Source organism: Stegostoma tigrinum, chromosome 7 (genome assembly GCF_030684315.1).
Source record: "Stegostoma tigrinum isolate sSteTig4 chromosome 7, sSteTig4.hap1, whole genome shotgun sequence".
Classification (NCBI taxonomy): Eukaryota; Metazoa; Chordata; class Chondrichthyes; order Orectolobiformes; family Stegostomatidae; genus Stegostoma; species Stegostoma tigrinum.
Window position 1 is genome coordinate 37,538,851 of NC_081360.1, and position 26,415 is coordinate 37,565,265.

Below are 26,415 nucleotides of genomic sequence, written 5' to 3' on the forward strand. Positions count from 1 at the left end.
TCTCTTTCTGAGATTAGCCTCTGACCCAATATCCATGATTCCTACAGCACCTCATTAAGACTTCCTCACAACTAACTTCTGCACATTTCTCTGTCTGTGTTGTGTTTATTCTAATGCTTCTGATTATGTTTTTCTCTTTTACCTCAACTGACAATTCACCTTCACCATAGAAGACAAAGCCCTCAGTTATGTTCAGAAACAAAAACAGAAGTTGCTGGAGAAGATCAGCAGGTCTGACAGTGTTAAAATTTTGGGTCCAATTCTGAGGAAGGGTCACCCAACCCAAACATTAACTCTGATTTGTCTTCACAACTGCTGCTAGACGTGCTGAGCTTTTCCAACAACTTCTGTTTTTGTTTCTGATTTACAGCATCCACTGTTCTTTTGGTTTTTATTCAGTTGTACTCATTTAGTTTGTCAGCTTCCACCCTTCACATTTAATAGAGTATTTCCTGACGGTTCTATTACTTCCATTTGGACACCAACACCAAATACATCATCTCCCCTTGCAGTATTTTGAAAGGACTGTTCTCTCTGTCAGGAACTTCTCCAATTTGGTCACACCCACTTTTCTTTTAAATGGCATTTTCACAACACAACAAATTCAAGTATGCAATTATTTGAGCACAAACAATACTTCTTGTTAGAGCTGATTTGTTTATGGTTTGCCATAACTTAATAATGTATATACAAGTTCTTGAATATCAAATCAAAATATTCAAAACAAACCCCGACAATATCTGAGATAATAAAGTGTGGAGCTAGATGAACACAGCAGGCCCAGCAGCATCTCAGGAGCACAAAAGCTGACATTCCGGGCCTAGACCCTCTGATGAAGGGTCTAGGCCCGAAACGTCAGCTTTTGTGCTCCTGAGATGCTGCTTGGCCTGCTGTGTTCATCCAGCTTCACATTTTATTATCTTGGATTCTCCAGCATCTGCAGTTCCCATTATCACCTGACAATATCTGACTTGAATACTGAATGTAAAGAATCAGAATCAACAAAGGCTTCCTCTGGAAATGTGGGAAATGATATTTGTTCTTACCAATCCACTTTTTATGCAAAGTTCCTTTTTAAATTGAACTATGTTACTGCACGGTATCTGGACTGACTGCATGTTTTATTTGGTAAAAATGGTGGGCAATGATCAATACATGTTCTTTTTGGCAATTAATGAGACTTATGGTCCAATTAGGGCACAGTTACTAAGTCTAGTTATTTAGTTAATAGATATGCACTTATACAAAATCACAACATAGCATTCATCCGCATTAAAAAAGCGTATATTGTTTGATGTGGCCTGTACAATTTGCCAATTTCCTATTCTGACTGAGGTTACCATGAAGGACCCTCCTGCTCACCTCTCCCCTCTCCTGAGGTACGGTGACCTTCTGAAAATTCTGAGCTTACAGCTCAGATTAAACCGCCATCAGTCATCTCGAAGACAGCAGCCCTTTGGCCCAGTATGACTATGATGGCATTACTGTTTACAATTTGCAGTATATTTGGTGTCTAAGGCAGAACCTTTTACAGCCATCTGCAATGGTAAGCATGTGATTTATGTCAAGTTGATCCACCTGAAATGAAAATGTTCTAAACTTGTTATATTTAATACTAATTTAATATTTTACTTTTAATATTATTCCACAGGATCTTCACAATTTTACTGTTTAAGTTGGTCAGTCATATATTTGATGTTTTAGTATGTTCTGCGCATCAATATGATTCTCTTTTCCTCTAACATGGTTAAGATTATATCTGCACACATGTTCTTAGAGCTTAATCTACATTCCTCATGTGCTGCAGAAGTGATTTTTGCTGACTTGGTTTACAGTTTGGCAAATATCCCTTAAATCCCAAGGGGAAAAGTCCACACTCTTTGATATGTTATTCCTGTTGCAACCAAAACTGGCATTATGTCCTAAGTTGAAAAGCAAAACTGATTATGTTTGTTTTTGGAAAACTCTCCAAAACCTTAACAAAATATAAGAAAGGTGTTAATGGGGGGGTCTATGGTGACTCCGAATCAAGCTCCAGAAGTAATATTTTTCTGGGGGTAAATATTCTGTAGTTTTAGATAAACACGGGCAGGCATCACTATACCAACTGCCAGCCTCTGCATCATTGCATTCCAACAGCTCAGCTTTGAACTGCTTTCAACTGAAATCCCAATTGCACAAGGAATGCTTAAAAAAAAGCACATGCTACTAATTAATAGTTTTGGGGCAAGTTGTAAAATGTATGAGTGGATAGGATCTGTTTCAGGAATGGTTGCATGTGTGGAAGTTGACTCCAGCATGCCAAAATCCAAGTTTATTTAAAATGGGACAAGAGCAGGTAATTCACTCTCAGCAGTCAGATTCACATTTTAATGATGATGGTGATTTTGGAAGCCTCAATCGTAAATTGCTGTGTAGGTTTATCTGTGGCCTCCAGCTTCAGGGAGGCAAGGACAGCCTTGTAAAGAAGGCAAATACTTTTGTGTCAGGCTAATGTTCGGAAGGGGAAGGTGTCAAAAATGAAACTTACATTATAGAGTTAAAATTTCACGTGTGGAATCCCAGCCTTTCTGGATTTTTGCTTGCTATCAGACCTTCTCCTCTTCCAGAATTTAAATGTTATAACATACCCCTTTGCTTTAAATAGTACAAATTCTACTAAGAGGAAGATAATATTATTAGAATCAACAAGGTCATATGAAGTCTACTATAAAATTGATATTTTTCTCCACAGTTAACAAAGAATTCAGTTTGTGTGCTGATTAATAACCCATCACAAAATTCTGCATGAAGCTCCAAACCATACAACAGATTTACACTGAATCAATCAGAAGGAAAAACCTTATGATGCTACAATGATAAATGTACTTCCTGACCTGGAATGGCTCTCATCATTCTTCCCTAACTCTGTAATCTCCTCCAGTAGTCAGCCCCTAAGAACCCAGTGTCCTCTAATTCTCGTCTATTGTGTATATTGTTGCATGAAAATTCGGGAATTCCCACCTTAAATCACTGTACATGTTTTGTTCTTTAAGCCTCTCTTTTAAACCTACCAGGTTGAACAAGCTTTTAATTGTTGCTCATAATCGCTTTTTCTGGTTTGATGCCTGATTGCACTTCTGTGAAGCACTTTGGAAAATTTTGCTGCCTAAATTGAATTTATGTATACACAATAATGTGACTCAAGGATGTGGTTACAAATCCTTTCTGATATGATTTAGTAATGTACACTGCCAAAAGCTATTTTTACTTTCTGCTATTTTTCCAAATATCCAACCCAGCTGTACCGACAGTATATTGCTGTCATACCATCCCAGTGTTTCCCAGTTTAAAATATAAAAATGAAAACAAGTAATTTTACAGTACATTTTATTATTTTTTTTGTGACAAATAAGCATTGAAATACCATTACAGGGAAGTAAAACCTGACCTTGCCGAGCAACAAACTGATAACTCTGCAAGTAAGTCAATGGGATCTTTGAGATCCTTTATCCACTTGCTGAATTTTAGAAATATGAATGACAAAAAGTAATCATCAAGCTGATAAAGTGATGATGACTTAGCACTGAACAATAAATGTATATATGCAAAAGGAATGCATCATTGAACAGCCGATGAAATGACATTGCAGCAAAAATGAGAAATTATAAAGGAGTAAAAAACGTGGGAAAGTCTGTACTTGAAATAGCACCAATTTAAAGACAAAACCAGACTTAAGGACACAAGCACCAATGGATAATTAGCTGAACACATATAGCGAATGCAGGGCACTTAGTACATTTAGTTTATTTTGGTCTACCGGCAGTTTCAGTAATATCTTTATTGTTCATACGAAGCACTTGTCCTTGAATCATCCCTATATTTATTGCTTTTGGAAAGCTCAGACTTTGAGACTTTAAAAGACTAGTGCAACATTTCCGTGGGAGTATCAAGCTCGTCCCAGTCTCTGTCCATGATGAGGTAGTTGAAACTGGGCAAGTTCTGCACGTATTGATTTTCATCTTGGTAAGAAAGGTTAGTTAAACTTAATGTTGGGAATGTTCAGCACTTGAATTATGTTTCTTGATTTCACCCCAGTGTTAGGCACCAAAGAAAAGTCATTGTTTGAACACTTGAGTGGAAAAATTCTCTTGTTACACATATTCCATCTATAATTTATATCAAAATGATGAGCAGTGATTTGGACATTATTTCCACCTGGGAGGTCCAAAATGGAAGCATGTGGATAAGTGCAGTATGGAAATTAGTTAGCCCGTGTCCGGTTTTATTTAAGCACTGATAAAGATTGTTCTCAAATGAATCTTGAAATTTACAGGAAGCAGACAGGTCCAATATCAACACCAAATTCCTGGTGCTCAGCACCAATATCCATAGGTGCAATATCCACAATGGGCAGACGAAGAGTCTTCCGTGTTCTATACTCAAAGACAGTTTTGTTCCAATTTCCTGTATGCCTCTATGAGATAACAGAAATAAAGCTTTTAGTTTCATCTCATAAACTACATGGTTACCTAAATCATATTAGTTAGAATGAACGACTGACAGTATTCAAAATTAATTGGTTTAAATGGGTCTGCTCCTGCTCATAAGTTCTACGTTCCTGTATTTGTAAAATAAAATAAAAAGGCACATTAGATAGATGGAGTAAAACGGAATAATGTACTTGTCATAAACATTCCTTCTTTTTCCGGCTGCACAAACCTCCAAGGTTGGTTTTGATAACAGACTGTAGTTAGGGGGATGGATATGATTCCTTGAGGTCTAAAGGCTGTGTTGCCTGAGGTGATACCAGGGTTAAAAACATTTCTTCTGGGTTGGAGAGGAACTTGCAGCATTTTTTTTGGGGGGTGGGATTTCTAGGAATCAGTTGTCATGTTCCATGTCTGTACCATCAGCACTGGCAGGACTAAGAAAGACACTCTGCTCAGGGAGTACAAGCAGCTAAGGGCTAATATTAAACATAAAACCACAGTCACTAGCCAAATTGGCAATGGTAAATAGGAACAAAGAATGAAATGTATTGCTCATTTTCTGGTGAAGGAGAAATGGGTTTTGATTCATAGGACAATGGCATCAGTACTGGGGAGAAATGGAGGTGAATTTTTGGGATGGCTTTCAGCAGAGCAACTCTGATCCGTGTATCCAGATGAATTGTAGAACTAAGACTGTAGATAGAGCTTTAAATTGAACAGTGGGAGTTCAGAGGGCTAATAGGAGAGGAAAGTTTGCAAGTTAAACAGGAAGAATAAGGCAGTAGTGCAGCATAACAATACAAGTCAGGATGACCAGTGTGTAACAGGGAGGTACAGAGTGTGCGAGCATCATAATGCACCAGAAACAAAGGTCGGTGCTGATAAAGGGTGAAAAGTGTCAAAATTAAAGGCCCTTTTCCTTCCCGCACAGAATATTCACAACAAGATTGATGAATTGATAGCAGAAATAGAAATAAATGAGTTTTCTACAGCAATTACAGAGTCATTATTACCATAGGCGGGCAAGGATATTCAAAATGATTTGACACATAGTAAGAACTGCAGATGCTGGGAGTTAGAGCCAATACCATGTGGAGCTGGAGGAACACAGCAGGCCAGGCGGCATCAGAGGAGCAGAAGGGTCGATGTTTCAGGCCAAGGCCCAGCAGTGCTAACAATTGAGCCACCATGCCTCCCACTAACTGATATCCTAAACTGATCTAGTCCTATTTGACAGTAATTGGGCCATCTCCCCCTAAACCTTTCCGATTCATATACCCATCCAGATGTTTGTTCTATGTTCTATGTTGTAACTGCATCAGTCTTCATCACGTCCTCTGGCAGTTTATTCAATTCACTCACTACCCTTTGCGTGAAACAATTGCCCCTTAGGTCCCTTTTAAATCTTTCTCCTCTCACCATAAACCTATGCCCTGTAGTTTTGGTCTTCCTTATCCTGGGAAAAAAGTCTTGACTATTCACCCTATCCATGCCCCTCATGATTTTGTAAACCTCTATAAGGTCGTCCCTCAGCCTCTGATGCTCCAGGGAAAATAGCCCCAGCCTATTCAGCATCTAAAATCAGTACAGTTAGCTGCATTTTCAATACAAAGTGAACCCAACGGTTCAGGTTCACTTCTCTTACCAGCTGAGATTTTCATGAAGGCCCCACTTCTCAAACTTACCGGTGACCTGATGTATGGTGAGTACCATGTTAAACTCATAGGCTTTTCTCTAATCAAAGAGAAGCCTATGCTCTTTTGGAACTAAGACACTTTTACTTTCAGTGAGATATAATCTTCAGTGAGAGCTCAAGATGTAGAATTAGGTTTGGCGGAGATTCAAATTATTAAAGGGAATTAGCCACTGGGAGTAATTTGTTGTGCCCTGATAGTTTCTATATTGTAGGACAGAGAATAACTCAAAAAATAATAGGAGCATTTAAATGTATTGCAATAATAGTGGGAGATTTTAATATTTGGTCAGACATGCAGAACAGAATAGAATTAAATCACAGAATCCCTATGGTGCAGAAAGCAGCCATTTGGTCCATTGATTCTACACCATCCCACCCAGACTCACCCCATCACTGCATTTACCACGGCTAATTCACATAACCTGCACTTCACTGGACATTACGGGGCAACTTAGTATCATCAATCCACCCAACCTGTACATCAATTGACAAATGTCACCTGGAGAAGAGTTTATACAGTGAAATTTGGACAATTTTGTAGAATGCATTCTGCAATTAAATAAGAGAGTCTGTTTTACGCTTAGCAACCTGTATTGAGACAAGATTAATTTACAACTTTTTAATTAAGGATCTGCTTAATAAGAGTAATCACGCTCAGTTTGATAGTGAGAAATGTAGATCTGAAACTAGAGTTTTATACTTAAAAAAGACATTAAAAATATATGAAAACAGAGTTGGAAAAACTACAACAAAAACTGAATATTTGGACAAGGCTCAGCAGACCTGGCAACATCTGGGGGGGCGGGGGGGGGGGGGGGGGGGGGGAGAAAGCAGGGCTAACTTTTCAGGTCCAGTGACTATTCTTCAGAACCAGATTTGAAACATTAACTCTTTCTCCTCACAGATGCAGCCAGATGTGCTGAATTTTGCTGGCAATTTCTGTTTTTGTTTCAGATCTCCAGAAACCACTGTTATTTGTTTTATTTCAGTGTTGGAAAATCTGGAAGGGGGAAAATAGGTTACAGGGTAAACATTTGGGAAAATATTGAATAATTTTCAACATAGCAAATTTCTTTCCAGAAAGAAAGGCACGATGAGACAGATACATCATTTGAGGCTAACTCAGGAAGTTAAGGATGATATCAAGCAGTAAGAAATTGTACGCTGCTGTAAAGATTAATGGTAAGCCTGATGCTGGTTGGGCACATTTTAGAAACTTAAAAGATGATTTTTTAAAAAAAGAGAAAAGTGGGAGCACAACAGAAAACTATCAAAAGCTTCTGCTAATACATCAAAGGAGAAAGAGGAATGAAAATGAGCATTTGTTCATTAGGAGTGAGACTGAGGAAACAACAAAATGAGAAAGACTTAGAACATCTATTTTGTATCTGTCTTCACAGTGGAAGACACAAAAGGCATCCTAAGAACGGTAGAAAGCAAGTGTGTGTGTGTTTGGGGAAAGACGGGTCTGCGAGGAATTAAAACAATCATGATCACTAGGGAAAATATATAGAAGACTAATGGGGAAATATATGGTCTTTGGAAATGATGGCCGTCACACTAAAATCAAAAATAGTAAAAGAAGTTGCCTAGCAAAGTGGATAATAATTTTTCCAAAATTTCCAGACACTGAAAATATCTCAGTCAATAGGAAATCTTCAAATGTAACAATTCTATGCAAGAAAGGAGGAAGACATAAAGCTGATACTTCATTCCAGTTAGCTAAATACCTGTTCTGGGGAAAACACTGAAATTCTTTATTATACAAGTAGTAACAGGATACTTAGAAAATTCTAATACAATCAAGAAGAATCAGCAGATGCTATGAAAGGAAAATTATTTTGGACAAAATTATTAAAGTTTATTGACGACGTAATAAGATGATGGACAAGGACATAGATTTGGATTTTCAAGAGGTATTGATAAGGTACCACATAAGGCAGATTATGAGATTATTATGTTTAGGATGATTTTTCAGCACGTGCAGAATTGGCTAACTAAGCGGGAATAGAGAGCTGTAATACATACGTTGTTTTCAGGTTCACAAATTGCAATGTGTGGATGCCACAGGGATTTATGCTGGTGCTTTGAGTATTTATTATGTATTTTAACAACTTGGGATAAAGGGGCTGACTATACTGGAACAGCTGTGTTGAATATGTAAAGATAGATCAGTAAGCAAGTCAGAAGGAGGATACAATGAGTCTGCAAAAGATGTACACAAGTGAAGTGGATGGACAAACATTTGGGCTATGTGGAAGAATAGAAAAAAATATGTTATTTAAATGGAGAGCGATTACAGAATGCAATGACACAAAAGAAGCTGTGTCTCCTTGAATGTGCATCAAAAAGCATTAGCATGCAGCTTCAGCAATTAGATTGATCCTAATTAATTATATCAGAGTCGGAGAGGATTCAACAGACTAAATGCAAAAAGGATATGTCTCCTACTTAAAACAAAGATGAAGGAGGAATTATTTTCTTTGAAGGTCATAACTTTAGAATTCTATTCCACATAGCATAATAGAGGGTGGATCATGAATATTTTAATGGCAGAGATTTTTGATGGTCACACATTAAGTGTTTGGGGACAGTCAGCTGGATGGAGTTAATATCACAATTAAGCCGGTCATGACCAAAGGGCTGAATGACCTACTCTCACATATATTTCACATCAATATCTTTTTGCTACTTACAGTGCAACCATCTTCAAGGACGTTATATGTGAATCTGCTGTTTCCTTCAGCTCTGAGCTCCACATCGACCCAACTCATCAGCTTCAAAGCTTTCTTCACATTTCGAGTCTCAGCATCCAGGTAGGCAATGCTGTTCTTACAGTGGTAGGTGATATTCTGGGATGCTCGAGTAGAAAGCAGGCGAAGGAATCCAATTTGAATTTCAACAGTGTCTTCTGATAGCGCATTGACACCATAGCCAAACTGCAGAAATAGATTTATTCGTTGAATTCATTCGATTATAATCAAGGGATATTTCCGTTACTTAATCATTCTCATGGTACTGGTGTCATTGGCCACTCCCAGTGTACTTAAGGTGTTAATGGACCTTTATTTAGAATCTCTGCTATAACTACAAAGAGTATTATAGAGAGTACTTGGTTAGAGTAAAAAAACTATTGTATTGTAAAACAGGTTCAGGGAGAGTCAGCACTGTGCCTGATTTCCGTTCCAGTTATACAAAACATACTGCTGTGTCAATCACAGCACATTTTGTGACACTAGCCCCCACCTTTGTCGTAATGGTGATGTCTGCATTGGATACAGGAATTTAAGTACAATTCTGGTTTTAAATCATGTACCACCAGGCCGCCCAAAGAAATTGGATGTAACTGTAGAAAAGCTACAGTAGTTTGTTCTGCACTGATATAAAAATAATGATCATATGTTTTTTAAAAAAATACAGGAGTTGAAGATCAAATTATAAAATCTAGGCTACAAAGTCACAGAAGAGCAAACTCCAATTTGTTTCTGATGAAGTGTCTAGGCCCAAAACATCAGCTTTCCTGCTCCTCAGATGCTGCTTGGCCTGGTGTGTTCATCCAGCTCTGCACCCTGTTTTCTCCAATTTGTTTAACATTGAACAGTTGTCTTATGGTGGATAATTAAACACATTTTAACTATTTTTTTTTTCAGTTTTCTTGTCTCATGCTTTTGGTTTACATTATTTCCTAATAGCCAAAAAAATACATACGTGGAATCCACCTTCCATGGATTCTCCAAACCACACGTGTTTCTTTCTCTGACTGTTTTTGTTTGTCCACCAATTCTTCCGTGGAATATTGCTGGGGTTGGAAGGTACACAGGTTTCTCCAGTCTCCATGTTGCAATGTACTTTGATGGCATCCAATTTGCAGCCTTGCTTGGGATCAATCCAGTACTCTCCTATAATAGTGATGACAAAGCAAAATTCTCACACTGATCTACTGGTAAGGTTTAATATGCAGAACTTTCATTACATTGGAGAAACAAATGGTCACACTTGGATGGATTGTTTGTACCTATTCACCTTAACAGTTATGGCGTGTAGCTGAGCAAGAAATGTAAATTTTCACACTGCTCAATGCACCAGGCTGCATTAACCATTTATCAGCAATTTGGCTCATGCGTAACATTCAAGTGTTCCACCTTACTCTTCTATACTTATTAATACTTAAGACTCACATGTACATCTCAGCTATTCAGCTAAAGCAGGCACATGTGAATATTTTGTTCATGATGCAAGTCTTTAATTCAGTTTTACCTTTAGAAAATGTGGCCAACTCAATTAAAGGAACTTGCAGTTCAGTGCATTTTAAAGATTGGTGCCATATAGCTTTAAAGAATTTACCATACCTTCCATTTGTTATCAAAATGCTGGACTTGGTAGTTGCCAGAGTACCTAAATCAAATGGGAGTTTATCACCCCTGTACCTAAGAAAGCACGTGTAGTGTGCCTTACTGACTACTGCCCAGTGGCTCTCACCTCAACAATCATGAAGTGCATCGAGAGGCTGGTCATGGCCCACATCAACTCCACTCTCCCAGCCTCCTTCAATCCCCTACAATTTGTCTACCAATGTAACAGGTCCACATCCCTGGAACATCTGGATATCAAAGTCGGCTACATCAGTCTCCTGCTCGTTGACTACAGCTCCACCTTCAACACCATTATCCCCTCCAGGCTAATCTCAACACTCCATGACCTGGGTCTTGGCTACACCGGCTGCAACTGAATCTTCAGCTTTCTGAGCCATAGGCTGCAGTCAAGCGAAGATAGAGGCAACTGAATCTCCTCCACAAAAATGCTCAACACTGGAGCCCCCCCACCCCCACCATGATAGGTCCTCAGCTCCCTACTGTACTTCCTGTACACCCATGACCTTATCGCCAAATTCCAAACAAATGCCATTCATAAGTTAGCTGGCGACACTGTGGAAGGATGGATATCTAACAACATTGAGTCACACTACAGAAGGAAGATAGAGTGATTGGTGACATGGTGCAATGAAAACAATCTGTCTCTCGATGTCGGCGAAACTAAAAAACTGACTTCAGAAAGAAAGGAGGAGAACATGCCCCCATCTACACCAATGGAACTGAAGTTGAGAGGGTGGAGAGTGTCATGTTCATCAGACTGACGATAACTGACAACGTGTCTTGGGCTTACCAAGTAGACGCGATGGTCAAGAAGGCATAACAACGCATTCCCTTCCTCAGGCAGCTCAGGAAACACCCACAAACCTCTACAGATGCACACCGAAAGCATACTGTTTGGGTGCATAAATGGCCTGGTAGCACAACTGCTCTGTCCAGAACTGTAAGAAACTACAGAAGGTGGTGAGCACAGCCCAGACAAAAGCTAACCTTCCATCCATGGGCTCTCTTTACATGGCTCGCTGCTGCAGAAAGGCAGCCAATATCATCAAAGACTCATCGTAGCCTAGTAATGACCTCCCACAACTTCTTCCATCAGGCAGAAGATTCATAAGCCTGAACACATGCACACGCGGACACACGCACGAGCAGGTTCAGGAACAGCTTCTTCCCAGCCATTATTAGACTGATGAATGGACTCTCTAGCCACAAATAATGCTGATCTTGTTAATGTTGCCCTCACCTAGAGCATGCTGTGTGCAATGTTACCTGTATACCGCTTTGTAAGTTTATGTACAACCTTTGATCTGTACATCCTTGATTACTATGATCTGCCTGTACCACTCATACACAAAGCTTTTCACTGTTCTCCAATTCACGTGACAATAAATAATGTTTGTTTAAAGCATGCAGAAAAGAAGAATTGAAGCCATGAAAAACACAGTTGGGCTTAAATAGGTAGATATGTGGTGCTTGAAAAGCCTGCAGAAATAGCAATCCAGGTCAATTAATCTGTTGATCTTCAATGATTTGGTCAATATTTATCTCACAGTCAACATCACAAAACTAGATGATCTGTTTATTTCCATTTAGTTGTTTGCAGGAGCTTGCAACACGAAAATTGGCTGTCGAGTTTCCTGCATAACAACGGGGAGTAGTTTTTATAAAGTAATCCATTAAGTAGACTTGAAAAATGTCAGAGAAATAAAAATCATTGTTTTACGTGTGGAAGATGGACACATTCCCATAGGTGTTCTGTATGGTGAGGTAGCTATTTGCAAGTTAGTAGGATACACAAAGCTCCTCTTGAAGGAAGCTTGTAAGGTACCATGATGGTCTGAAACACCAATATTCACATGTGGGAGAGATTAGTCAATACCAGACAGAAATGGCAGCATGACGTATAGACTTGCACACTAACTGTTGATACTGCAGACTGATGCAATGATCAATAGTTACAGCAGTTTGACAGCAAATAATGCAGAAGGCAGTAGCACCAATGATGTCAACCTCCCCATCTACAACACTTGTAGAAGAACTTGCCTTTCCTTGATTGGTTTGAAGCCATCAAGCATTTTGTTTGAACCTATCCCAATGCTAATGGATTTGCTTCATTTCTCTTATATTAGTTAGATGGAAGGATGCCAACTTTAGGCACAGATTACTGGAATTGACTCGTGTAGCTACTTGATCCCATACCCTTGTCAGTATTTAATTAGAGTGACACCCATCCTGCTGCAGGAACAGAATCACTCTCTTGTGATCACCTTCCTCCATCAAGACCACCAAACGGCTTCTGAGAAATTTGGGGAGGCTCTTTAGCATGGTGAACCATTTTTGTAGTTTCATTCTGATCGTTCACTTTAATGTCCAGGACCTGCAGTAGAATGAAACTGCCTTTAAGAGTTGAAGAAACAGCAAGAACTGCAGATGCTGGAGTCAGAGACAACACAGTGTGGATCTGGAGGAACACAGCAGGCCCAGCAGCATTAGAGGAGCAGGAAAGTTGAGGCTTCGCGTCAGGACCCTTCTTCAGAAATGGGGAGCGGGAACAGAGCTGATAAATAAACAGACAAAGGAGAGGTGGGGCTGGGGAAGGTGATAGGTAAGTGCAGATAGGGAGTGGTGGGGATTGGTCATTGGGATAGGTGGGGCAGATAGGTGGGAGAGAAGGTGAGATAGCATGAACTGCTGTTGCTGGAGTCAGAGATAACACAGTTTGGAGCCGGAGGAACACAGCAGGCCAGGCAGCATCAGAGGAACAGGAAAGCTGATGTTTTGGCTCAGGACCCTTCTTCAGGAATTTATGGGAGAGCAGATGGACAGTTTGGGTCAGGTCTAGGACTTGGGGATGAGAGGGAGACTTGGACATGGGATGAGGCTGGAGGTGGGGAGCTTTTAAAACTTGTGAATTCCATATATAGTTGAAGTCTTGTTTTAGGTGATGCTGGATAGATTTTATAAGTGATAACCTCACACAAGTAGCATCACATTTATCAGTGCCTTCATGAGTTTGTACGCACGTGGAGTAATTACAAACTGTGATCATTGTACCTGATTTACACCAATTGAACTTCCAAGTCTCTCTGCTTGTCTGTTCCTTTGAGCAGCTTTCCATTGTGCTTATTCTCATTATTTGTTGTTCATCCTCAAACACATTAATTCAATTTATTCTGTATTATATTGTATTTCTTGCATGTCTCCTCATTTCACCAAATTGCATCCAGTTCTCACATTATCTCGTAAATTCCCTAAAACTTACGCCTTCTGTTATCATGCTCCATACGCCTACATTGAAATTATTTCTGACTACTTTTCCTTTAATTAAACCAGCTATGGAAGACTTCAGCATTACTAGCAGGGATTTTTTAAATATCAATAATGGAACTTCTAATCTTCTAATACAAAAATGGTTTTTCAAACATGTTTTGGAAAGTAGCAATGCCTTTCATTTTGTTCCTTTTTACTGTTTAATGTGACACATGTAAACAGAATCCAAAAGGTGCAACCAAAGTAATCCACGATGCAGCACACATTCTACAATCCTGCTTTTGTATCAGTGGACAACAGTTGCAAGACAGAGAATCAAACTTGCAAATGTTGGGAGCATAAAGTTGACTTTGAAGGCAACTTAGAAAAAAAAATTGAGGAATTAAAAATATCTGAATCAATTTGGAGGCCACAACAAGCCTTCCTTTCACAATGGTTGAGGAGAGCCTTCCAAAAATCCATTATTTACAAAAATACAACATTTTCTCTACATGTGTTATGTTCTCATGTTAGTTCAATTTTAGACAACAACGAAGCTGGTTATATACATTGTAATGTGCCATCCTTGAAATCTATTTGGCTTATTTAAATTAGGCACCACATTCCCAAGGATCAGCAATAAGTGTGTTCCATTAAGTATCTGTTGAGAATTCTGCAACAGCTTTTAATAATTTCTGAAAATCATAGCTTCGCATTGTTCACTTTCCACCTACCATGCTGGGATGTACAGCTTAAGAAATGGCACTCTGACAGCCCGTATCTTTTCTGTTCACTAATTTGATTGATGGAAAATCAAAAGGCTGCAAGGTATAATTTTCTGAAATGGAATAATTACTCTGGCTTTCTGGTACGTGCCAAAACTCGTAATCTTCGTGTAAACAGTGCGACAAAAGCACAAACATCTAATCCTTTGAACCCCATGATCTTTTTGTGGCGATTCAGAAACATCTCTGAAATACAGCTGAGTAACGTTTTGGAAAGATAGAGACAATTTTTTGCTTTCTGAAATAAAAACATTGACTCTGCTTCATCCCTCCTCTTACTTAGTAAGAATTTGTGTTGCCAATGGTCTCTTCACTGCTAGAGGCATAGATCTAGCCAATCTGCTTTGTTGGATATGAAGTTTGTCTTTTGACAGCTGTGAAAGGTAGAAGCGGAAATCTTTCTGACCACGATGTAGAGAGCAGCACATTGGCTCTGTGATTCACACTACTACCTCAGTGCCAGGGACCCGGGTTTGATTCCAACCTCTGGTGACTGTATGGAGTTTGCATGGTCTGCCTGTGCCCATGTGGGTTTCTTCCCACAATCCAAGGATGTGCAGGTTAGATGGACTGGCCATGCTAAATTGCCCATAGTGTGTAGGGATGTGCAGGGTAGATGGGTTAGTTATGGATTTAGGGTAGAGAGGTGAGTCAGGGTGGGATGCTGTTCAGAGGGTCAGTGTGAGTTTGATGAATGAAATGGCCTGCTTCCACAATGTCGGGATTCTATGATTTTACGGGAATTGTAAAAATCAATCAACAGCCTACTTCTGAAATTCCTCTGGGCAAAGTAAAAGTTAAGATTTAATGATAATTAATCTTTATTAATTTATTGATTAATATATTTTTCCCTTTGATACTTTAAGGGAGATATTAACTCAACTATTTCATTGTTAACACCTATGTTAAATAATAGGAGAACATGATACTAACTTGGAACTTTTTATGCGAAAACCGCCAATGATATTAACTTTGTTAAAACATTAAGGTACCTCAGCTTTTAAATTGTGTCAACTTAATTTTAGAGTTACCAATTACTTGAAAAGTAATCTTTATTATGAGCAAATGGGCAAATTAAACTGAACGTTAAAGATTGGATAATAATATCTTTTGGCCTGGTTTTGATCACGTGAGGAGTTTAAGAGGAACTTTTCAAAGCTTTTCCTTCTTCTAGGCAGTGGGTTTCCTCGCACTGTTGTTTTTCTTGTGAGATAGCATGGTGCAAAAGGAAGGAGGCCAGAAATACCTAAACAATCATGTGGGCAAGGTTTGATGACCCAGTCACTTTCTGCCTGGTAATTTTGTAGGTTCATGTTACACATTAGGTATTGAAAAACGATTCACATTGCTGAAACATTTTTAATCTTCTTCAAGACAAATGCAAGACTGCCATTTTACCTGAAAATAACAATTTAACTACAGGAGAATGATCTGTATTCAGTTCATTGTTAACAGGCAAAGAGACGTGCTGTTTGGTTCAATCAGTTCTTTGTTGCTTTCTTCAGTGTAATGCCTCGATCAATCATTTGACTTTCCAACCAGTCAACACTTTTCCTGACTGAAATATGAATTGTTGTGATGGTTTATATTTTGGCACTCCTGCATTTGCCTTGATAAAATTAAGACAAAAAGCTTCAACAATGTTGTCTCTGTTTTCAACAATATTCAAGTTCCAAGTGATAGCTCATATATCGTCCCTAAACTTATACTTTTAATTTACAATGAATTTAATCCAAAGGACAAAGGAAATGTAATTATCTCAAATAGCTTCCCTACCACTCTTGAATTCTGGATGGCAAAATTTTAGATCTCGGCAACTTCGAGCAGGGCTCTTCTGTGATCCATCTGGGATCAGGATTGTGTCCACTCGGCTGTTGAGGGATTTCAGAGCAGATATTATTTCTTCCTCTTGTTCTTTCACAGATTCACTAGGCTGATCACCATAGTAGTAGCTTCCCGGATACACTACGCCTTTAGTAACACTGCCTGTTGTTCCACAACAGGGGCCAGGAGGACCGGGGGGACCAGGGGCACCAGGAATACCAGGAGGGCCATGATCACCGGAAGGACCCTACAAAGTATAGAAATACATGAACATAGCATATAGGAGATGATGAAGTTCATTAAGCTCTTCACCCTGCTCCATCATTCAGTATGATCATGGCTAATCTTCCAACTCAGTGCCTTGTTCCTGCTCTCTCATTATATCCTTTGATCCCTTTACCTGTAAGAATTATATCCGAATCCTTTTTGAAAGTCTTTGATATTTTAGCCTCAAAAGTTTCCTATGGCAAGGAATTTCACGAGCTCACCACTCTGTGTTGTCAAGCTGTGTGCCTACTTAGAATTTTATACATAATAAGTTGGATGGATGTTAATTTTTTAAATAATAGGGAAACCTGAGGGTACAAATTGCACGAGTTAATATGATAATTAAAAACAAAAAGAAACAAAGCACTGGGATTTATTAAAAAGGCACTGAATTACAAAAAAAACCAATAGGGTTAATGTGAAATTTGTGGAGAATGTTAATGACTATATTTGGTGTACTCTGTGGTCTCCATTAATGTGAAAAGGTGGAAAAATAACCTACTAGAAATAGGCTAGAACTGACACATCATACTTCTCAGGAAAGGGCGAACAAGTTGGAGCTTGTTTCTCCAGCAAAGAGAAAACTCTGATAACTCAATGCTTGCATTTGGGGTGAAAACAGTATTTGTTACCAAAATATGAAATAACGTCTAATATATCCTGCGGGTAATTCTGCAAAACTTTTGTGTACTTTGTATTTCCATTCCTTTCTTTTATTTTTCAGGTTTTACTTGTACTTCCTCTGTTCAGTTTAATTCTCTGTATTATGAACATTGTCATAAATCTAATTTTAGTGCCTTACTTTCAACTTTGGGTACTTACCCATCTGATGATTTCTAGTTTTGAATGGCCTTCTTTCCTCTAATGGTAACTCTGTATCCAAACCAACTCCAAATTTTTTGGCCTCGTATTTGCTAATTACAATTGTGTCTACTAATTTTAGATTCAAATCCACCTGTATCAGATACCTTCTTGATTCACTGAAGTTAGTTTCCCTTCAGTTAAGCATTTTTATTGTTGACTGTACCTTTTTTCTTTACCACAATTCATACGAAACCTACAAAAAAAGTGATTGCTGAAATATGATCCATTTGCCACACTTAATTCACCAGAACTATGTCCTGTGCTATCCTTTTCTTATGTGCTGGAAAAAGATATTGATGAAGACCTTTCTGAAGAAGGGTCCAGACCTGAAACATCAGCTTTCCTGCTCCTCTGATGCTGCTTGGCCCGCTGCGTTCATCCAGCCGTACACCTTGTTATCCCTTGATGAACACATTGCTGTGTACACATTCCAGGAATTCATTTCCGACTTTGCTCTTAATACCGTTGCTATGACGTCTCTAATTCAATGTCACTAATTATTTACGTAAATTGCCTGCAGATTCCTTATTCTAACTCCTTCTCATTAACTGGTAGCTGTTAATTTATACCCAGCCGCGCAATAGCTCCACTGTACTTTTTTTCTTTCACTTTAAAGAAATAGACTTTATCTTTACATCTTCAACTACATGCTACAATAGTTCATTTGATCAGTACACTGCCTATCACCTCCTTTTCTACTGTATCTTCACTGATGAATGAGAGGTCAGAAATGTTAAGTTTCCAATCTTCTGCTCCATGAAGCCACGTCTCTGCTGTTTACTTACACTGGGGCCAGATTCTCCTCGTAAGCCGCGTGGACCAGGAGGACCAATAGGTCCTGGATAACCATTGGTACCAACTTTGCCAGGGGGGCCAGCTGAACCTGGAGGACCCTTAAAACATTTAAAATGGAATTAAATAAGTTCATGTGCAAAACTCTATTTGTCATAAATGAAAAAAAGCCCTTTCTTCTGACTTATTGTTGGTTGCTGTACATACACTCAATGAAGAACACTCCTTGGTCCTACATGACTTATTTGGAAAATAAATCCTTCACCAGGTATTTGGCCACTCAACAATATATTTAAATGCTTGTTTTAGGTGTCCTACCAGGACACCTAAACTGTGGGGTCCACGAGTTAGGTATTGGGGCTGATACTTGGGTGCTTTGGGCATAGGCTGACAGTCTGAGAACATCTGAAAAATAAGTGCAATACAGAAAAAAATCTATCCATCTCATTCTCAGGACAGCCAAGCAATACAGGGGAATCCTGAAGGAATTAAATGAAGTCTGCTCCAGAAAATATATCGAGTTGAAAAAGCTGACAACCTGTTGGCAGGAAACAGTGTGGGTAAGGGGGTAAAGGATTCTACTGTCCCATGTGTGGAGTGGGGTTGGTCAGGTACCTGGGAGCATTGGGAAGGAACAATTGTCAGTGGGAGTAATGGAAATATGTGATAGCGTAAATGATTTGTGCTTGGTGAGGGTTGAGGTCTCAGTAGGATAGCTACCAAGGACTTGGAGCAAGTTTTAATCCTCTAACATTTCCTGGCTAATTATTGAAGTAGGTGAGTTTGGAAACCTATTTTGATGGTACCAGACAGTGGGTGATTGGATGTTTGAAGTTCAAACTTCTTGGGTAATTACTGCACAGTCAGTGGGCTGGGTCTTCCAAGTTATGGTTAGGAAGTTTGCAGATGACACCAAAATAGGTGGTGTAGGGGACAGTGAAAAAGATAATCTCAGAATACAACGGGACCTTTATCAAATGGGTCAATAGGCCAAGGAGTGGAAGATGGAGATTAATTTAGATAAACTGATAACATTATAGTAAGGCAACTCAGGACAGGGCTTACATAGTTAATGGTAGGGCCCTGGGGAGTGTTGCCAAACAAAGAGACCTAGGGATGCAGGTGCAGAGTGCCTTGAATGTGGAGTCACAGGTAGACAGGGTGGCAAAGTAGGCATTTGGCACGCTAGCCTTTATTGTTCAGTGCATTGTGTATAAGTATTAGGATGTCATCTTGTGGTTGTACTGGATATTGGTGAAGCCACTTTTAGAATCCTGCATAAAATTCTGGTCACCCTTCAATAGGAAAGATAATGTTAAACCTGAGAGGGTGAGAAAAGATATACAATGATGTTGCCAGGATTGGAGGGTTTGAGTTATCGAAAGAGGCTGATTTAGGCTGGGGCTTTTTTCCCTGGAGTTTTAGAGGTCGGGGTGACCTTATAGAGGTTTATAAAATCATGAGGGGCATGCATAGGGTAAACAGCAAAGGTCTTCTCCCCATGGTTGGGGAGTCCCAAACTGGAGGGCATAGGTTTAAGGTGGGAGGAGTAAAATTTAGAAGGGACCCAAGGGGCAACTTTTTTGCACAGACAGTGGTGCATGCATGGAATGAGCTGCCCGAGGAAGTTGTGGAGGCAGCTACAATGACAATATTTAAAAGGAAACTGGATAGATATATGAATGGGAAAGGTTTAGATGGATATGAGCCAAATGGTGGTAAATGGGACTAGGTCGGAATGGGATGTCTGTTTGGCATGAACCGGTTGGACCAAAGGCTGTGTTTCCATGCTATATGGTTCCATGTGTCCAAATGCACAAGTGTCAGGGTACATCTGGTCTCCAACTATCCAGAGCTTTGAAGACCAGTGTCTGTGTGTTGCACAGCAATGCCAGTAAGGATCTGAGAGCCATCTCAGCCACCTCCATTTTTAGATGGCTTGACATGGGTGGCAGAGTTGTTTTATTTTTGCAGCTCCTTTGCCACAGGCCGTGAGTCCAATATTGTCCCCCTCCCCATGTAGCTGACAGGGAGTTGTTTCACCACTTGCAAAATGTTGATATTCTGGAAAAAATAAAATAGGCTTCAAGGGTCTTTAAACATTCACATTTGCCACACCTCTCTAGACAGCAGGCAATTGAGATACGGCCAATCCCAATGTTAGAAATTGCCTGACAGTCTCCTGAGGCATTGCCCACAGTTGGTAAAATCCTAATGGATAATTTATTTTTGCCAAACTATGCCTAATTTAGCTGATAACCATCATATTAGTGAAATTATCTGTCTGCCTATATTTATATGATACTCAAGATTTATCTAGGTAAGACATTGGAAAGACAGTAATTGCGTTTTAAGAAGTTTTACAGTAGTGTTCACTTTTACTCACTCTTGCACCTTGAGCTCCAGCGAGTCCAGGTGGGCCTGGTTCCCCAGAAATCCCCTGGAGAGAATGAAATAATTTGACTTTTTACAGCAACACTAAGGAGCAAACCAGAGCACTTTCAAATTTGAATATGACACAAAAATGTAATAAGAGGAGAACAATAATGGACTTCACAACAGCATATACAGACATGAAAACATAACAAAGAAATGTGAAACAATACATTTTATAGGGTGAGTGAATTCTACTGAAGGTGCAGGTATAGAGGACCCTGATACACTTTTCTGGACATAATGGGCAGCTTTGCAAGTCTTAAAAATAAAAAAATGATTCTTAGCTTTATAAATAGAGGCATTCAGTACAATACAAGGAGGTTCTAGTGTTTACTTTAATTAAATTAGCTAGCACCTAGCTGGAACATTGTGTTCTATCCTTGGCAACACAATTTAGGAAGAACTTTTAGAATATGTCCAGAGAAGATTTTGTTTAGACTGGCACAAGAGACAAAAGACACTAATTACATGGGGAGACTGGACGATATTGGATTATTTTCTTTAGAGCCCAGTAGGTTCAGGAGACATTCAATAGAGGTGTTCAACATTGTCTTCCGTTTGCTAGAATAAAGAAGCAACAACTGTTTACAGTGGCAAAAGTGTTAGCCCTGAAATAAATTGCAAAAAGTCAAAACATGTTGAATTATCTTTGATTTTATCCAGCAAGTTATTAGAATCTGCATTGCTTAAAACAATGGTGGAAACAGATTATCATTAACTTTTGAGGAGAAAGGGAGGAACTTAGCAGAAAATGGAGAAAGGGCATGAGTGTGGGACAAATTGGATAGCCGGTTCAGATTTGAGGGTCCAATTGAAACCTTCCTCAGATTTGATTTGAATATTGCATATCCCAAATCTACAGAGCTGCATCACGTCTATTTGGCTTCTGCAGCTGTCATCTGAATTAAATAGTAAATGAAGAGTCAAAATGCCTTTGGCCTCCACTGCCAGAAAGGCAGCCAGCTGGCTGACTTCACTAGTCATCCACAAGAGACTCACCACATCTGTTTAACTTCTGTTATTGCTCTCCTACTCTCCCACCAAGCTGAATTAAACAAAGTATGGAAAGGGAAGGTGTAGATGCAGCTCCAAATCCCTCTTCATCTGCTCCATTTCTCAGTTCCTCTTTTCTGGGAGGAGTTCACAAATAGAGCATAAAAGGGGGAAATGTGCTCAGGACACTTGTGCTTGACCTACTTCTCCATGAATAATATATATGAACAAGGAAGGAGTTGCCAGCAGATATCCCAGCAACGGTAGGTGTAAGGAGAATTGCAGTGGGCTGCAGCACAATCCAATTGAATTTTGGACAGGGTTGCAGCATAGAGTTCCTTCACCCTTGTTGAAAGGGCGGGAGGTACAAACGTGTCCTTGTCAAACAATGGTTGCTCTGTACAACACCGTCATCCAGCATGAAGACAGAGAAAGAAACTCTCCTTATGCCATTTTTTTCCTTTCCAGGAGGTTTATCAATTAAGCCAAAAGGAACGTTTCCAAATTAAAGGCAACAGTAGCTGAAAAATCTCAACAGCAGTAAGGTTATTGTAAGTTCGACTGATGTGGATTCACATTCAATTTCCTGAATCAGTACTCTCGTTCGATCACATCTCCCAACAGATAGCCTTAAATCTTATTACTACTATTTCTCTCAGATTGAAAAGCTTCCACTAATATGCGCAGCACATTGTATTCCTCTGAAACGTGTGTATTTTGACTGATGAATTATGAAGTAAACCCACCATTTTCTTTGCAAACAAAATATTAATTTTGCAAACATCCAGATTCTACAAGTAACATTTGAGTGGCTGTGAGCTCACACACAAAAACATTTTAGGAAGATGGAGTCTATTTTTGTTTATCTTTTCCTCCTCAGAAGTGATATATTATGCTATTCCATGCTTAAGAACCACTAAAATAAATTTTTCCATCAAATTAGAAGATCTGTTAGGTAAGATGGTCTATACCTGTGATAACAGATTTTCCCTTGATTGATGTGCTGCTGTTTTTAAGTGTGTTAAGTGTTAAGGGAGCCTGCAGCACATTACTTTCTCTAGTATTTAGTCCAGAAGTCACAGATGTGCAAGATACTTACAGGAGGGCCTGGCAGTCCTGGTCCACCAGGGAATCCCCGATGACCCTTGATACCGTTGCTTCCAGGCTGTCCATCTTCACCTTTATTGCCACGTGGACCTTGTGGGCCCTGAAAATAAATGTAGAACCATTGCATCACAGAGATTGCAGATGTATTACATAACATAATTTCAATGTATGGCACGTCATAGAATCACAAGCATTGCTGCAGCACAGGAAGAGGCCATTCAGCCTCTCACTCCAATCACTGTTATGACTCAGTGTCTTTCTTCTGCCTCTTCCACAATGTCCTTGCACATTATTTGAATGAAAACAATCTCATGCTCTCTTGAATGCCTCAGTTGAAACTGTCCCCATGATACATCCTGGCAGTATATTCCGACCTAAATTGTGTGAAGATGTTCTCTCCAAATTTCACACTTGCTTCTTTTGCAAATCACTTTAAATCTATGCCATCTCATTCTTGATCCTTTTGTGAGATGGGAACAGGTTCTCCCTATCCATTTGGCATATCCATCGCATTATTTTGAAAACTATTATATACTCTCTCAACCTTCTACTCTCAAAGGAGAATAGGCCTACCACTCAAAGCCATTGTCGTAACTGAAGTTTCTCACCCTTGCAACTGTTCTTGTAAACCTCTTCTGTGTGATGTCCAATGCCTTCACAGCCTTCCTGTAGTATATCACCCAGAACTATACACAATACTCCAGCAGAGCTGTAACAAACTTTTTATACAGGCAAAGCAAAACATCCTTACACATATGTATGTTTCTCCCCCGGTCATAAAGTCCAGATAATGTATGTTTTACTAACTGCTTTTCCCGTCTGTCCACCCCACTTTCAATAATTTATACTTATAGACAGGTTTCTTTACTCCTGCAAGTCCTTTAGAATTGTACATTTTCTTTTATCTTTTCTGCCCATGTCCATTTCACAAAGATGTACCACAACACAATTCTTTGCGCTGAACTTCATCTGTCATTTATCTGTCCACTTCACCAGCTTGTTTATTGCTTTTGAAGTTCTGCATTGTTCTCCTCATTGTTTAAAATGCTTCCAGGTTTGCCTCTCACACAAACTTTGAAACAATCTCCTGCATACCAGGATCTACATCCTGAATATATAATCAGGTAAAGCAAGGGTCCCAATACCAACTGTGCCTGAGGTCTGGAATAAAACTTTCCAAGAGCCTGAAGTGTATCCATTGGTTGTAGCTCTCTGATTCCCATCATTCAGCCAGCTCCTTTCGTCACATCACTACTGTCCCTTTTAGCCATGTCTTTTACATTTTCTCTCAAGTTTGTGTGGCAGTGTATTAAATGCCTTGTTGAAAACCCATGTATACCACATAGATTCAAAGAACCCATATAGTGTGGAAGAAGCCATTCAGCCCACTGAGTCAGCACTAAGCCTCCAAAGAGCATCCCACCCAGATCTAGCTCCCTCCTGTCTGCTATAACCTCACATTTCCCACGGCTAATCCATCTAATTTGTACATCACTGGACACGATGGGCAATTTGACACGGCCAATCCACCTCATGCACATCTCTGGACTGTGAGAGGAAAGCAGAGGACCTGGAAGAGAAATCCATGCAGACACAAGGAGAACATGCAATCTCCACACAGACAGTCACCCAAGGCTGGAGTCAAGACCAGGACCCTGGCTCTGTGAGGGAGCAGTACTAGCCACTGAGTCACCGTGCTGCCAGAAACAACATCAACGACATTACCCTCAACAAACTTTTCTGTTACTTCTACAAAGAACTCCAACAAACCAGTGAAATATGATTTCCCTTTTCAAACTCCATGCTCACTCTTTTCCATACAACAATTAATCCAATCATGAAGGCCCAGCAGCATCTCAGGAGCACAAAAGCTGACGTTTCGGGCCTAGACCCTTCATCAGAGAGGGGGATGGGGTGGGGGTTCTGGAATAAATAGGGAGAGAGGGGGAGGTGGACTGAAGATGGAGAGAAAAGAAGATAGGTGGAGAGGAGAGTATAGGTGGGGAGGTAGGGAGGGGATAGGTCAGTGCAGGGAAGACGGACAGGTCAAGGAGGTGAGATGAGGTTAGTAGGTAGGAAATGGAGGTGCGGTTTGGGGTGGGAGGAAGGGATGGGTGAGAGGAAGAACAGGTTAGGGCGGCAGAGACAGGTTGGACTGGTTTTGGGATGTGGTGGGGGAAGGGGAGATTTTGAAGCTGGTGAAGTCCACATTGATACCATTGGGCTGCAGGGTTCCCAAGCGGAATATGAGTTGCTGTTCCTGCAACCTCACCCACTCCAACTTCTCCCGCGCAGAACGGGCAGCCCTCCGCTCCAACCCCAACCTCACCATCAAACCCGCAGACAAGGGTGGCGCAGTGGTAGTATGGCGCAGTGGTAGTATGGCGCACTGACCTCTACATCGCCAAGGCCAAACGCCAACTCTCCGACACCACCTCCTACCGCCCCCTCGATCATGACCCCACACCCGAGCACCAAACCATCATCTCCAACACCATTCATGACCTCATCACCTCAGGGGACCTCCCACCCATAGCCTCCAACCTCATTGTTCCCCAACCCCGCACGGCCCGTTTCTATCTCCTTCCCAAAATCCACAAACCTGTCTGCCCTGGTCGACCCATCGTCTCAGCCGGCTCCTGCCCCACCGAACTCATCTCCACCTATCTGGACTCCATTTTCTCCCCTTTGGTCCAGGAACTCCCTACCTACGTCCGTGACACCACCCACGCCCTTCACCTCCTCCAGGACTTCCAATTCCCTGGCCCCCAACACCTCATTTTCACCATGGACGTCCAGTCCGTATACACTTGTATTCCGCATGCAAATGGCCTCAAGGCCCTCCGCGTCTTCCTGTCCCGCAGGCCTGACCAGTCCCCCTCCACCGACACCCTCATCCGCCTAGCCGAACTCGTCCTCACCCTCAACAACTTCTCTTTCAATTCCTCCCACTTGCTACAGACTAAGGGGGTGGCCATGGGCACCCGCATGGGCCCCAGCTATGCCTGTCTCTTTTTAGGTTACATGGAACAGTCCCTCTTCCACACCTATACAGGCCCCAAACCCCACCTCTTCCTCCGTTACATTGATGACTGTATCGGCGCTGCCTCTTGCTCCCCAGAGGAGCTCGAACAGTTCATCCACTTCACCAACACCTTCCACCCCAACCTTCAGTTCACCTGGGCCATCTCCAGCACATCCCTCACCTTCCTGGACGTCTCAGTCTGCATCTCAGGCAACCAGCTTGTAACTGATGTCCATTTCAAGCCCACTGACTCCCACAGCTGCCTAGAATACACCTCCTCCCACCCACCCTCCTGCAAAAATTCCATCCCCTATTCCCAATTCCTCCGCCTCTGCCGCATCTGCTCCCACGATGAGGCATTCCATTCCCGCATATCCCAGATGTCCAAGTTCTTCAAGGACTGCAACTTACCCCCAACAGTGGCCGAGAACGCCCTTGACCGCGTCTCCCGCATTTCCTGCAACACATCCCTCACACCCCGCCCCCGCCACAACCGCCCCAAGAGGATCCCCCTCGTTCTCACACACCACCCCAC

The 26,415-nt window shown here is 40.6% G+C and overlaps 1 protein-coding gene across 1 annotated transcript in view; it reads right to left on the reverse strand.

Moving 5' to 3' along the window:
• Window positions 1-3,355: 3,355 nt before the first annotated feature.
• Window positions 3,356-26,415, reverse strand: part of LOC125454191 (collagen alpha-1(II) chain-like) — a 163,823-nt gene continuing 140,763 nt past the window's right edge. Inside the window, exons 45-51 of the mRNA XM_048534698.2 lie at window positions 22,848-22,955; window positions 20,706-20,759; window positions 18,313-18,420; window positions 16,349-16,643; window positions 9,877-10,067; window positions 8,865-9,107; window positions 3,356-4,456 (exon numbers count right to left, since the gene is read on the reverse strand). Coding sequence (XP_048390655.1) covers window positions 4,310-4,456; window positions 8,865-9,107; window positions 9,877-10,067; window positions 16,349-16,643; window positions 18,313-18,420; window positions 20,706-20,759; window positions 22,848-22,955 — 1,146 coding nt within the window. The 3' untranslated portion in view covers window positions 3,356-4,309. The remainder of the gene's footprint in view (window positions 4,457-8,864; window positions 9,108-9,876; window positions 10,068-16,348; window positions 16,644-18,312; window positions 18,421-20,705; window positions 20,760-22,847; window positions 22,956-26,415) is intronic.